The 15,333-nt window shown below is 39.2% G+C and overlaps 1 protein-coding gene across 2 annotated transcripts in view; it reads left to right on the top strand.

Moving 5' to 3' along the window:
- LOC149289752 (connector enhancer of kinase suppressor of ras 2-like) overlaps positions 1-15,333 on the top strand; it is a 141,449-nt gene that overhangs the window by 11,818 nt on the left and 114,298 nt on the right. For both annotated transcript variants that reach the window (XM_089490196.1, XM_089490195.1), the window contains exons 2-3: positions 13,284-13,447; positions 14,780-14,982. In XM_089490196.1, coding sequence (XP_089346322.1) covers positions 13,284-13,447; positions 14,780-14,982 — 367 coding nt within the window. The remainder of the gene's footprint in view (positions 1-13,283; positions 13,448-14,779; positions 14,983-15,333) is intronic.

Raw genomic sequence — 15,333 nt, 5'->3', positions numbered from 1 at the left:
TATACTATAAGTAGTATAGGGCAGCAGTGGAGTCACCCCTAAAGTTGAATATTTGACGACAGAGGTCATCTTTGGAAGTCACTCTGCATTCTAGTGCTTAAAATCCATTAATAGGTGATCCATTTGCAGACTGTAATTGTTCACATCTCTAGCTAAAACGTGCAGAGTATTTTTTATGTTAAATTAGAATTACCACCTCCTCCATGATACCAATAACAAGGATAAGTGCATTCGTAATCGTACATGCATCTTTCTTAAGTGGGTGGCATTTTTGTCAAATGACGTAGCTATTCGGCGTAAAATGTGCGAATGTAAACATGCCATGATTGGTTACTGTGTCATTCTAAAATATACACACAAATCTAATATGATGTCATTGTTGCTAGGTAACAAGCATCTTATCCATTAGTGATGCTCTGCAGTTGAAGTAGCATGTGCCAAGAGACATGAACCTCAATAAAATAATACATCATTAAGTATCCCTGAAGGACACAAGTGAATTATTAAAACATAGCATTTAAAATCTTTATCTGCTATGTGAAAAATGCAAAAAACCCCAAACCATAAGAGGTGCAGGAGTGAAAAAATATACAATTGGAATGGCAAGAGATGTTCTTTAGGAAAGCCTTTGTTAAGGTATATAGCTACATAGCTTTGTATATCTTACTGTGCAGTAATACAGAATTTATAACAACCTCTTTTAATAGGCTATTACATGTATTTCTTCCTCTAACTTATGTTTTTAAAAAGCCTCTTTTTGTTTGTGTTTCTTATGATTAACCCCTTCGTGACAAAGGCTGATTTTACTTTTTGTACCCTTCGTGACAATGGCCGTTTTAACATTTCTGCGCTGCTCGTGTTTAGTTGTAATTTTCTTCTTTCCCGTTTACTGAACCCACACACATTATATATTGTTTTTTTCAGGACAAGAAGGGCTTTCTTTAGATGACATTGTTTTGATTGTAGCATATTATTTACTATTAAAAAAAGTATAAAATATGGTGAAAAATTTTGAAAAAAATGACTGTTTCTAACTTTTAGTTGAAAAATCTTTTACTCATCAATAAAAGGTAATGAAAAAACCTGCTAAATAGATTCTACTATTTGTCCTGAGTTTAGAAATACCCAATGTTTTTATGTTTTTTTGCTTTTTTCTACACATGGGGCAAAAAGTATAGGTAGCGTTTTGCTATTTCAAAGCCTTTTTTTCCAAATCTGGTAATTCTTCCCCCCATGTGCCATTTCGGGTATCTTTGAAGCCGGCCAATGCAATTTACCCCATCAAGTCATATATGTTTGAAAACTAGACAGCCCACGGTATTCCAAGTGCTAGTATTTTAACCCTTTCCAAGCACTAATTCTACCATCAGCCTTTGTCAAACTTTATGGTAGTCATTTTTTTTGCATTTGTTTTTTCACACACTTTACTTTAGGTATGAATAAACAGGTTCTGGTATATGTCATAAAACACCCCAATATGTGTTTAGCAACATCTCCTGAGTACAGCGATACCTCACATGAATGATTTTGCCTGGGTGTTTGGGGGCAAAAGGGCCACATTTGGGGCATGCGCATTTTCAATGTTGAACTTGGGGCATGGGCAGTGGATCCCCAAATGCCAATTTGGCACATCTTTGAGCCGGGCCATTTGTGTGCCCAATAAAGCCATATATTTTTGAAAACTAGACACCCCAGGGTATTTTAAATGCTGGTATTTTAACTCTTTGCATGCACACATTTTACCACCAGCATTTTTTCAAAGTTTGCAGTAGTATTTTTGTGTGTGTATTTTTCCCCACACACCTATGTTTTGTATGAATTTACAGCTCCTGGTATATGCCGCTGTCACACGACACCCCAATATGTGTTCAGCAACATCTCCTGAGTACAGTGATACCCCACATGCATGGGTTTGTCATTTTTGGGGGGAACTAAAAGGCCACATTTGGTACGTGTGCATTTTTCTAATTGGAAATTAGATGTGTGGCCGGATTCAACAATGTCCCAAATAACACGGGGGGGAAGCCCCCGTGTTATTTGGGACATTGTTGAATCCGGCCAATTCAATTTACCCCATCAAATCATACATTTTTTAAAAGTAGACACCCCATGGGCATTTAATATGCCAGTATTTTAACTCTTTCCATGCGAGAATTGTTTTAAGCTAATGTGCTAATTTTAGGACTTGCTCACAAAAATATATTTTTTATATATATATTTTAATTTTTTTTTGCCTTTTTTAAAACATTTTTAAGATTTTTTTTTCAACTTGAAGGTTCCCCTGATAGTGACATCAGAGGGAATTTTTTACATTTTACTGTTTTTTTACTATTTTTTTTCTAATGATTATTAATTTTATTTTTAATTTATTTTTTTCTAATCACACTGTGATTAGAAAGCTGAGCTCCATTGACTTGCATGGTTGAATGCAGTACCTGTATTCAACCTGCAAGTGGAGCCAGAGTTCTCTAGAGGGTCAGGAGACCGTCTAGCGAACTTTTTTGTCTTTATTATTTTTTTTCCCCGTTCGCCGCCATCTTGCTGATGGCGAAGATCACCGGCAGCTGCGGCTGTGACCGCTCTCCGGAGCGGTCACAGTCCATCAAGAGGTAAGTGTTTGGTGTCGCTGGATGCCTCCTGATCGAGGCATTCCAGCGACACCATTTAAGTTTAGGAGGTGATCGTTGATCGCCTCCTAAACGCTTTTAAAACGGGCGTCCGCCGCCATACATTGTATGGCGGATGTTGATGCCCCGGGGAGGGGCCAGACATGGCCCCTGATTCCGATCATGGCGTTGCTGAATGCCTCGAGGTCGAGGCATTACAGCAACGCCGTTTGGGTAAAAAAATCGATCACGGATCTTATTTTTTTTTTTTTTTACCCGTTTTAACAAATGATTTTCCGTGACGTGCCCGCTCCGGGCCGGCAATTGTCATCAAGGGGTTAACTTTCGGTGGAAAGAAAAAAAAATGTGTTTACATGCCAGTAAGCTCCATTAATATTTTGTCTAAGTAGAACTACACCTTAAACCCAGTGTATGCGCCAGCACCGTTTATTAACATCTGCAGGCCTTGGCATGTTGCTTTGACAGGTATAATTCTGTGGACTTAACCTGATTTAAGATAGGTCTTTATGCATGTGTCAGCATGCTGGTGACATGTCTGTAAAGCCTAATTAAAAGCGACTTCACATAGTATAGGTCTGTGCCCGACTCCATCCTTTAGGGCGCTGAAATATAACGGGTCTTCAGGAAATGATGCACGTTGTTTCAATACATGTCGTTGTATGGAAATATATATTCTCGGACATGGTTGGATTCCATATTATACTGTATTTAGCCTCATCAAATCTTTTTCAAGTGTAATTTAATATACATTTTTTTTTTTTTTAAGAGATTGTAAAGCTTTTTTTTGGTTAATGTTTTCCGGCCTATCTTCTTACAGATTCTATGCAGCAAGTCGGCTTGGATATAGTTGACTTAAATTCTCAACGTTCTTCACAACATTTCAATACTGTTAATAAAAAAACTTACAGCTTAGAGACTTTTTGCCATTAGCATCTGTGACTTCATATAAGGTCACAAACAAATAGCTGTGATGCAACAGTTTTGTTATATCATAATGCGAGAAATCTAACTGTATGCATTTACCTGTTCACAGACTAAACCATCCCATACAACTATTCAAATGCATTCCAAGGTAACTCGGCAGTGGCAAAGCTCGTTGCTAGTTAGGATATAAATGCTTACTTACACTTGTAATGACCAGTATTTTACATAAAATATGACCTGTCTTTTAGCCGTGTGTTTTTTTTATTTTAGATGCTGTGCATACTGTTCTTATGTTTTAAATATTTATCTTCCTACTTCTTGTATTTTGTGAAATACCTATAAAATCAGACTTTTTTTTTTTTTTAATAAAATGAATTGAAATTTGTTTTTCACAGTCCTTAAGCGTGAACCATAGCAGTTTTTTTTTCTCATTTTGTAGAAACAGTCCATTAATATAAATAAATATTATATATAGTTATGTTGAAGAAAAAAGTGTCTAGTTTTTCTTGTTTAAGACTTCGAATACAGCTCGTTGTATTTTGCCATAGGGTGCATTAACCCCTTAAGGACCGGGCTCATTTTTTCTTTGTACCCTGTGGGACCGAGGCTGTTTTAACACTTTTGCGGTGCTTGTGTTCAGCTGTAATTTTCTCCTCACCCATTTAGTGTACCCACACGTTATATATTGTTTTTTTCAGGGCAAGATGGGCTTTCTTCAGATGGTTTGATCATATCACCTTATTTACTATAAAAAAAAAAAATAAAACATGGTGAAAATTTGAAAAAAAACCCCACCTTTTATGACTTTTCTTTGAAAATTTTTTTACTCACCTACTAAAGGAAGTAAAAAAAACTGGCTAAATAGATTCTACTATTTGCCCTGAGTTTAGAAATACCCAATGTTTTTATGTTTTTTTGCTGTTTTTTGTAAGTTATTGGGCAATAAGTACAAGTAGTGTTTTATGGTTTCCAAACCTTTTTTTCCAAATCTGGTAATTCTGCCTCCATCTCCTCTTTGGAACATCTTTGAAGCTGGTTAACTCAATTAATCCCCATCAAACCATATATTTTTGAAAAACAGACACCCCAAGGTATTTCAAATGCTGGTATTTTAACCCTTTCCATGCAATAATTAAGCATTTTTTTTTTCCATTTTTTTTTTTATTTTTTATATTTTACTAATCACATTGTGATTAGAAAGCTGGCCTCCATTGACTTGCATGGTTGAATGCAGTACCTGTATTCAACCTGCAAGTGGAGCCAGAGTTCTCTAGAGAGTCTGGAGACCATCTAGCGAACGTTTTCAACTTTATTATTATTTTTTTTTACAGGGCGGCCGCCATCTTGCGGATGGTGAAGATCACCGCCAGTGGCGACTTTGGTGTCGCTGAATGCCTCCTGATCGAGGCATTCCAGCGACACCATTGAAGTTTAGGAGGTGATCGTTGATCGCCTCCTAAACTCTTTTAAAACGGGCGTCCGCCGCAATACAATGTATGGCGGATGTTGACGCCCCGGGGAGGGGCGAGGCTGTATCCGAGGTCGAGGCATTACAGCAACGCCGTTTAAGCGAAGAAAGTGATCGTTGATCACTTTCTAAGCTTATTTAATTTTTTGACGGTTCAGGAGCGTCAAAGGTCGTTAAGTGACCGTTTTTCCGTGACGGTCCTGAACCGGCAAAGGTCGTTAAGGGGTTAATAATGTACCTGTGGGATTTGCTAGCCAGGTTTCTACAGCCAAAGTATGGTCGCCGGTGCAGATCACGTAATCTAAAGGGTCAGAAGCTTAGATGTAATGTAAGGAAGTTTTACTACTGAGAGGGTTGTAGACACATGGATGAGGTAGAGGTTCGCGCAGTGATGGAGTTTAAATATGCATAAGACAGGCATGAGTCTATCCTAAACATGAGACAAGACCAAGGCCAGAATAAGATTTTAAGGTTTTTACAGCTGGAGAAAATGGGCAGACTAGGCCATCAATTTCCATCTTTCAACTGTGATGTCCACCCTGTGTGACCATACTACAAATCACCTCTGTCTGTTCAGCGTACATGGAAACTTTATAGCTCTGGCTATCTGGAGTCCCCACCTTGTTGGATGCGGATAGGAGGTCTAGCTGGTCCAGCTGATGCCGCGAGGCAGTCCCACTGATGGCGCGGGACACGTGCTATTGTGGGCGGGGAGTGAGGCGTGTCTAAACAAGGCTCTTGCGACTCGTTTCCCCATAGTGACCTGGAGAACCGGCACGTCACCAGGAGTCTCTGGGCTAAACACAGAGAGTTCCCAGGTATGCTGTTAAGTATTCAGGGGGGGAACTTTACAGTATTTGCCCTAATGTCTGAAGGCGAGATGGTGCACCAATACTCAAAGTGCTACAGTACATGTAGTGTTTCACATAAACCGAACAAAAAAAAAAAGAGCAAAAACAGCACCACCTGTATTGTCTTAATAAAGCAATAAATAAAAGAATGTCTAACCCCTTCGCGACCTTTGCCGGTTCAGGACCGTCATAACAAGAAGGTCACTAAATGACCTTTGACGGTCCTGAACCGTCAAAAAATTAAATAAGCTTAGAAAGTGATAAAGGATCACTTTCTTCGCTTAAACGGCCTTGCTGCAATGCCTCGATGTCGAGGCATTCAGCAAGGCCGAGATCGGCATCGGGGGCCATGTCTGGCCCCTTCCTGGGGCGTCAACAGCCGCCATACATTGTATGGCGGCGGACGCCCGTTTTAAAAGCGTTTAGGAGGCGATCAACGATCGCCTCCTAAACTTAAATGGTGTCGCTGGAATGCCTCGATCAGGAGGCATCCAGCGACACCAAACACTTACCTCTGGGTGGGCTGTGACCGCTCCGGAGAGCGGTCACAGCCGCCGCTGCCGGTGATCTTCGCCATCAAGCAAGATGGCGGCGGCCCGGGAAATAAAACAATAAAGACGAAAAAGTTCGCTAGAGGGTCTCCAGACCCTCTAGAGAACTGGCTCCACTTGCTGGTTGAATACAGGTACTGCATTCAACCATGCAAGTCAATGGAGCCCAGCTTTCCAATCACTATGTGATTAGTAAAATATTCAAAAAAAATAAAAAAATAAAAAATGGAAAAAAAAATTTTAAAAAAATGTGCTAACATTTAAAAATAATTATGCAGTGATGTCACTAGATGAACCATCCAGTACCAGCAAAATGTGTAAAAAAAAATATAAAAAAAGTATTAAAAAAATAAAATTAAATTAAAAAATAAAGTTTATTATTTTGAGCAAGTGCTAAAATTTCTCAAAAATCTCAACAAAGAGTTAAAAAAAAGCACTTCAAATACCCAAGGGGTGTCTAATATATAAAAAAAATGGCTGATGGGGTAAATTGGAGTGGCCTAGCTCAAAGATAGGGCATAGGTACAGACTGACCAAAATGGCGAAAAAAAGCGCACTTCCCAAATGTGGCATTTTAAATCTGAAACAACCCGACAAACCCATGCATGTCGGGTATCACTGCACTCAGGAGATGTTCCTGAACACACATTGGGGTGTTGTTTGACAGTGGCATATACCAGGACCTGTATATCTATAACTAAAGTACAATTTGTGTGAAAAAAAAATAAAAAAAATTACTATTACAAAGTTTGACAAAGTGTAGTTCTATAATTGGTGCATGGAAAGGGTTAAAATAACAGCATTTGGAATACCCTGGGGTGTCTAGTTTTCAAAAATATATGGTTTGAATGGGTTAAATTGAGTTAACCGGCTTCAAAGATATTCCAAAGAGGAGAGGGAGGCACAATGACCAAATGACCACCTGAATTACGCATGCCCCAAAAGTAGCCTTTTACCTGCCAAACAATCTGACAAACCCATGCATGTGGGGTATCGCTGTACTCAGGAGATGTTGCTGAACACATATTGGGGTGTTGTTTGACAGTGACATATACCAGCACCTGTATATCTATAACTAAAGTACAATTTGTGTGGAAAAAAAAATAAAAAAAATTACTATTACAAAGTTTGACAAAGTGTAGTTGTATAATTGGTGCATGGAAAGGGTTAAAATAACAGCATTTGGAATACCCTGGGGTGTCTTGTTTTCAAAAATATATGGTTTGAATGGGTTAAATTGAGTTAACCGGCTTCAAAGATGTTCCAAAGAGGAGATGGAGGCAGACTGACCAGATTTGTTAAAAAAGATTTGGAAATCATAAAATGCTGCTTGTACTTATTGCCCTATAACTTACAAAAAACAGCAAAAAAACATAAAAACATTGGGTATTTCTAAACTCAGGACAAGTAGTAGAATCTATTTAGCTAGTTTTTGTACTTGCTTTTTTAGGTGAGTAAAAGATTTTTCAAAGAAAAGTCATAAAATGTGTTTTTTTTTCAATTTTTCACCATGTTTTTTTATTTTTTTTATAGTAAATAAGATGATACGATCAAAATAATGGTATCTGAAGAAAGCCCATCTTGTCCTGAAAAAAACAATATATAACTTATGTGGGTACACTAAATGGGTGAGGAGAAAATTACAGCTGAACACAAGCACCACAAAAGTGTCAAAACAGCCTCGGTCCCACAGGGTACAAAACGAAAAATGAGCCCGGTCCTTAAGGGGCTAAAGGGCTTTCTTATAAGTGTTAATGTTTTTAAGGATTATTTAATGTTCTGTCCCTAGAAATGTGCTGTATAAGGTTATGTTGTTTTCCCCCGCTAGGGATATAAATGGTGAGTTTCCCAGGGTCACTATTCTTGATGAAGCAGGCAGCGACCTGGGAAACGTGATTGACTGTACACGAGGAAGAATGTCATTGCGAGGGGCCACTCTGTAGTCGTTTCCAGTTTAGGCATTCCACAACTGCTTTGTGGGCTCCAGGGTGGATGTTCGGGGTGGTCTACATGATTACATGTATTGTTTGCAAGCATCTACTTGGAGTAGGCCCAGTGTTTTTACATTTTTTGTAAATTAATAATTGGTAATTTGTCCGCTTTATCTGTCCAGGCAGCTTTTGAAAGTTCTACATTCATTTTAATCAACATATACTGCCATCTGATGTTGTGTGAGGAACACATTAACTTTCAATCATTTTTTTCTTTGCAATATAATGACATTTTTCAATAGCTTAAACAGAGTTGTTTGTCAAAGCTCATACTTGAGACTTTTTGGTGGCTACATGCCGTATACATCAATGTAGGAATAAGCAGGTTCCCACAATAATTAAAAGTAACTATCCAAAGCAAAATTAAAAGTAAATATTTTTTTCATGCATATTTCCATACTCGATACTTTGCAGCAGCAGCCATAGTGTGAAGCATATAACCAACTCAATATCCATCAGTGTTAAATTTATTTTTTAATACTTAATATATCTGAGAAAGATAAGAAGCCTTTGGTTTTGCACATTTATTGGAGGGTAGTTTGTTTGCTGTTTAGAACCTGAAGTAACTCATAATTTCCTGGCATCTTCTAGGTTTTGAACTGAATTTTAATGAAGTTGCATTTCTGAAATATCCCAATTAAGCAGCTGAAATAACAATATGATTTCAGCGTGATTCATAAACCCAATAGAATGTGCTGTATCTCAGTATAAATTAAGCATGCGGTATTTAGAAGCTGGGTTTGTTTTTACTGCTTACTGATTAACTGTTGAGTTTATTTTGTTTTGAAATTATTTATTTTAACATAGTATTAATTGTCAATCATCTTTTAACGTGTGTAGTAGTTGTACTGTATTTGAGCAAAGCTTAATGAGATATTTTTTAAATATTTAGTATAAACTAAATTTTTTTGTTTAAAATTGAAATAAAATAAACATGTAATTGCTTTTGGACTGGTACCCGGCCAAGTCAAATGTGCATAATTCACTACTAGATAAAAACTGAAAATTGTTTTGCTCCAGAGACCTTGATCATGGGATTGTTTTAATTATTAAAAGAGGCACCATACAATGTATCAAAAACTGCTAATAAAATGTCTGAACCAACTGTACTGCTAGCTACCACACTTCATAGGAAACTGGGTTGCAGGTGAGGGCTGGCACCTTCTCGCCTGGAGAGCAGGTAAAGCCAGCTGGTCCCATCCACCCCCACCCAGTCACTCACATAGGCGCTGGCACACATTTTCACACATGCTAACACACATACACACTTTCAAACACAGTTACATCAACACACATTTACACATACTCGCGTGCACACATACACATCCATGCTTGCACATACTCCCTCCAACACACACTTTCACATTCATGTCAACACACATACACTCTTACTCTAGCATACATGCATGCATGCATACATAAAAACACACTCCCTCACTTACCCTGTTACTCGCTCTCCTCCTCTCTCCCATTACCTCACCTGCAGCCTCGCTTTTACCGTGGGGTTACATAATATCGTATTATGTGACCCTTTGGACTGGGGGGCAGGTGGGGAATTGCCCCCGGGCCAGTCCAAGATTCTTCACAAAGGGCTGGTCTGACATTGTGAAGACATTGACCCCCTGAACAAGCCTGTCCCTGCTGGGTGGCATAATTTACCTTACACATTCACTGTGGGCTACACAAAACTACATCGGGCCCTCATATATAGTGATATTGCAAAAGATAGTTCGTATACCCATAAGTCTTTTAGAGTTGTTCGAATGGAGAATGGTAGTCTTTTGGCAATAGAGGTGTGTGTGTGTATATGTGTGTGTATATGCTTAACGTACTTATCATAGGTGACGTGTTTAATGCGATCGTTCCAGTGCAGATACAAGTGATTCAAATCAGAAGTTTAGTCATAGATTTGTCAGGGAACTAAAAGTACTTTCAGCATGTGTGCGTTTCTAGTATCACGAATACTCCTACAAGGGGGGAAAAAATTGCCATCTGCGTTCCCACACAAGGCTGTTATCATGCCAACTCACAATTAAATATAGCTACATTGATACAAACCACTTAACACAGAAATCCAATTGAAATGTTTTTTCTTCTTCTTCATCAACCCCCTCACTGTTTTTGCTGCACAGACAGTATTCTCAGTATGGCCAACTTTTTATGTATGGTTGTTGAGGTTGGAATGTAACTAAAAAAGGGTTCTTAAACCAAAATAGAAGATGGAAATGTAATGCAATATATTTCTATATTTCTGTTTCTGCCTCTTCGCAGCAGTTCTAAAGAGAAGAGAATTTGCCCGTTTTGTGGGTTTTGTTTTCTGCATATACACACACATTATAAAAATAATACATTTATAGTTACAGCAGAGGCGTCTACATCTACCAGAAGACTTGCCTTTCCCCCAGAAATCTTGCAGTGCTACCACCACTGCAGGGGATTCTGGGGAGGCATATGCAAACAATGCCCCAAATTAGCTTTGGCAGTTATTGTATATCCTAAGATACCTGGGAGATTTCTGGCTGTGGCTACCCTGAGCGCCCCCATTGCAGGATGCCAGTAGGAGTTCCCACTGGCACAGTGGGTGGTCCCGTTGATGTTGCAGGACACACAGTATTTTTAATGAGGAAGTGGGTGGGGAGTGGGGGTGTGCCGCAACGCTGCTCCCGCAATTCAGAGATTCCCTTTAGTGACCCGTAGACCTGGGCAAGCGGCGTTTCATCTGGAGTCTCTGGACGAAACCGGGAGCGTTCTCAGCTATGAATGGAGGTGAATCTTCAAACTCCTGTTCTTTTCCGGTGGTGTCACTTAAAAGTTAATGGAATACTGTTTTGTGTTCACGTATAAAGTTGTTGTAAAGGCCTGGCTCGCAATCTCCGTTCCAGTTCATCCCAAAGGTGTTCGATGGGGTTGAGGTCAGGGCTCTATGCAGGCCAGTCTAGTTCCACACTAAACTCATCCAACCATTTCTTTATGGACCTGGGGCACAGTCATGCTGCAGTAGAAGTGGGCCTTCACCAGACTGTTCCCACAAAGTTGGAAGCATAGCATTGTCTATTAACATTTCCCTTAACTGGAAGTATGGGGTCTAGTCAAACCCTTAAAAAACAGCCCACAGCATATCCCTCCTCCACTAAACTTTACAGTTGGCACAGTGCAGCCAGGCAGGTAACGTTCTCCTGGCATCCACCAAACCCAGAGTTGACCATCAGACTGCCAAACAGAGAAGCGTGATCCATAACTCCACATAACCAGTTTCCGCTGCTCCAGAGTCCAGTGGCAGCTTGCTTTAAACCACTTAGAAACATAGAAAAGGATGGCGGATAAGAAACCTTAGGCCCATCCAGTCTGCCCAACCTCTGAGTACTTTCCTTAGTACCTGGCCTTATCATATATGTATCTTGGCCTTATGCCTTTCTCATGCTTGCTTAAATGTCTTTACTGAATTAACATCTACCACTTCTGCTGGAAGGCTATTCCACGCGTCCACTACCCTTTCCGTAAAGTAATATTTCCTGATGTTACCTTTAAACCTTTGCCCCTCTAGCTTATGACTATATCCTCTTGTGGTAGTATTTCTCCTTTTAAATAAACTCTCTTCCTTTAAGTATTTAAATGTTTCTATCATATCCCCCTGTCACGTCTTTCTTCCAGGCTATAAATATTAAGATCCTTTAACCTGTCCTGGTAAGTTTTATCCTGTAATCCATAAACCATTTTAGTAGCCCTTTTCTGAACTTTAACCAGCATATCTATATCCTTCTGGAGATCCGGTCTCCAGTACTGTACACAATACTCCAAGTGAGGTCTCACCAGTGATCTGTACAACGGCATGAGCTCTTCCCTCTTTCTACTGCTAATACCTCTCCCTATACAAACAAGCATTCTGCTAGCATTACCTGCTGCTCTACTGCATTGTCTGCCTACCTTTAAATCCTCAGAAATAATTACCCCTAAATCCCTTTCCTCACACGTTGAGGTTAGGACAGTACCAAATATTCTATACTCTGCCCTTGGGTTTTTATGCTGTAGATGCATTACTTTGCATCTATCCACATTAATCCAACACTTTGTGATATGAGGCTTGCATGCAGCTGCTCGGCCATGGAAACCCATTCTATGAGGCTCCCGTCGCACAGTTTTTCTACTGATATTAATGCCCGTGGAAGTTTGCATCTCTTCAGCTATGTTTAGCTGCTCTGTGACTTTACGTGGTCTTCCACTTCGTGGTTGAGTTACTGCTGTTCCCAAACGCTTCCATTTTCCAATAATACCACACAGTTGATGGTGGAATATCAAGCAGGGATGAAATTTTGTATAAAATTTATTTTATACAGCTGTGGCAATGTGTCTGATTGAAACACATTAATTAAATAATTAAAAGGCGTGTCCCAATACTTTTGTCCATGTAGTGTATGTCTTTTTCTAAAGTCAAAATGAGAAGTCAAGTGAGAACCACTTCACATGTTATTCTTTAGCAGATCTATTGTTTATCAGTACCCATGTTGAATATATCCTACATTTGTATGTTTCAGTGGTCATGGGTGAATATTCAATAGAACTAAAATGTGTATATTGCTATATGTGTTGTGTAATTGTGTGTAATTTCAATTGCAACACATTATTTTTGGTTAGAAGGAAGCAAATGGTTGTTCTTACATGTAATGTGTAAGTGTGTGCGTATGTATGGATAGAAATTGATTGTATTTTTAGAAGTGTATTTGCAATGTGGATTTGTTAATCATAGTTATATAGTGATCTTGAGAGTAATTTATATTATCCCAAACACATATAATGAAGAAAATCACTTCTTTTTAGCATATTATACAGAAATAGTTTCTAACTTAGTATTGCTTCTTTGTTCCCTTTTATAGGTTTGGATGACTGCCTGCAACAGTATATAAAAAATTTTGAACGGGAGAAGATTGCGGGTGACCATTTGCTCCGTATTACTCATCAAGAGCTAGAAGAGCTGGGAGTCACTAGGATTGGACACCAAGAACTTATTCTTGAAGCTGTTGACCTGTTATGTGCACTGGTAAGTACCTTTTTAGAAATAATGTTTTTAGTCATGGGGCTGTTCAAGATCCTGGTGTGTGTGTGTGTGTGTGTGTGTGTGTGTGTAAATGTGTGTGTATGTATATGTGTGTGTGTGTGTGTGTATGTATGTATGTATATATATATCTCTAGCAGTTAACTACAGTGTGCCTGTTAAGATCTCGACATTGAATCACTGAGGCCCAACACCCCTGTAACATTTTGCCCCTCTTCATTATTGCATAAAATGAGGCAGCAGTGTGATTTCTGTCTTCAATGAAACACCTCTCTTTTCACATGCTTCCTAAATGGTTTTCTTTGTTATAGTGTGATGTACCTGCTGCAATCATAAAAACTAATTTCCTTCTCCATGCCTAGGTCTAGAAATAAGAAAGTGAGAGTAATTTGACTATTATCCATAACTGCATTTGTTTATTATTCAGTTTCTATATTTTTAGCCAACATACTTGTTTGTAATCACAAAAGTGATTAGTATTCTGTAGACTTGTACATTCTTATTCGGGAGAACATGAAAACGAACACAAATGTTGCGTTTTGGTTGTTGAAACTGAATAATGAACAAACAAATATGGCGACGGATAAACATACAAGAAGGCACACCCTTCTTCGTGTTTGTATATATACTAGGCTATCCTATTAAGACAAAATCCCTAAATATAGGTAATCTCCGTGGTCCCTTTCCCCCATACAAGTCACTGCCTCTAACCTATTTTAAGACTTCTGTAGTATAGCAGGGGTTAATACAGGAATCTTTAGGATCGTGCCAGGATTTAAAGGTCCATAAGAGTGACTCTATTGGTCGCCGGCAGGGGTATTTTTTGTCAAGTATCAATCAATGAAGGGCAGCTACCCTTCATTGGTTGATGCCAGACAAGCCCCCTGCCGGCAGCAGAGTCGCTCTTACGGACCTTTAATTCCTGGTGCCAAAGCCATTGGTCTCCCAAGGCCAAATTGCTCCGTGGTGTACCTTTCACTGCCCTTTGCCAAGGAGGACTAAAATCCCCATTCCTCCCAGGCCAAGTTGCTCAGAGCGACAGCTCTTCATTGGTTGATGCAGATGTGCACCCTGCCAGTCACTAGAAAACAGTCAGAACACTAAGAGAAAAACTAATACAAAGAACGTATATCAATATTTGCCCAAAACGAACACGGAAAGGGGCGAACATTCGTAGAACAGGAAGATCCCCCCCCCCCCCGAAGACATACACAAAGACTTCGCTGGCACCCAAGTCTAGTATTTTGTATGTTCTGTTGATGTGACTTTTCTGTTTTTGCTGTCGTAACATTTTCAATTTTTATTCTTTCATAACAGAATTATGGTTTGGAAACTGAAAACCTGAAGACACTTTCCCACAAATTAAATTCTTCTGCCAAAAATCTACAGAATTTTATAACTGGAAGGAGGAGAAGCGGCCATTATGATGGCAAAAGTAGCAGAAAGTTACCAAACGACTTTCTGACTTCTGTTGTGGATCTTATTGGGTCAGCCAAAAGCCTACTAGCTTGGTTGGACAGGTAAGACTTATGTCAGTGCATTGGTTTTTATATTTTGGATTGTGTGAATGTACATACCTGAAGATTGTGGAGGAGGCTTCATTATGATGGCTCACTACTGGACTTGTTTCTCTCGGAATGGAGGATCTAGCCTTTATCTCTTCTAAAGCCTTGGCCGGTTATGCCTCCAATGACCAGCCTGTTTTTGGTCTTGATGCTTCCTTGTCTTTTGTTATGCCCTACCTCCCTTTTGTCATTGTAGGAAAGTAAGGACCACAATGCAAGAGTGAAATACAGTTTTTTTGTGTGTACGTGGGCATTAGATTGATAGTTGCTTGATTTACACTTTTTCTCTGAGAGGTTTTCTCTGCA

The sequence above is a fragment of the Sceloporus occidentalis genome, unplaced genomic scaffold (genome assembly GCF_023333645.1).
Source record: "Sceloporus occidentalis isolate IW3139 unplaced genomic scaffold, rSceOcc1.0.p SCAF_43, whole genome shotgun sequence".
In the NCBI taxonomy this organism is placed as follows: Eukaryota; Metazoa; Chordata; class Lepidosauria; order Squamata; family Phrynosomatidae; genus Sceloporus; species Sceloporus occidentalis.
This window is presented reverse-complemented; position numbering and strand designations above follow the sequence as displayed.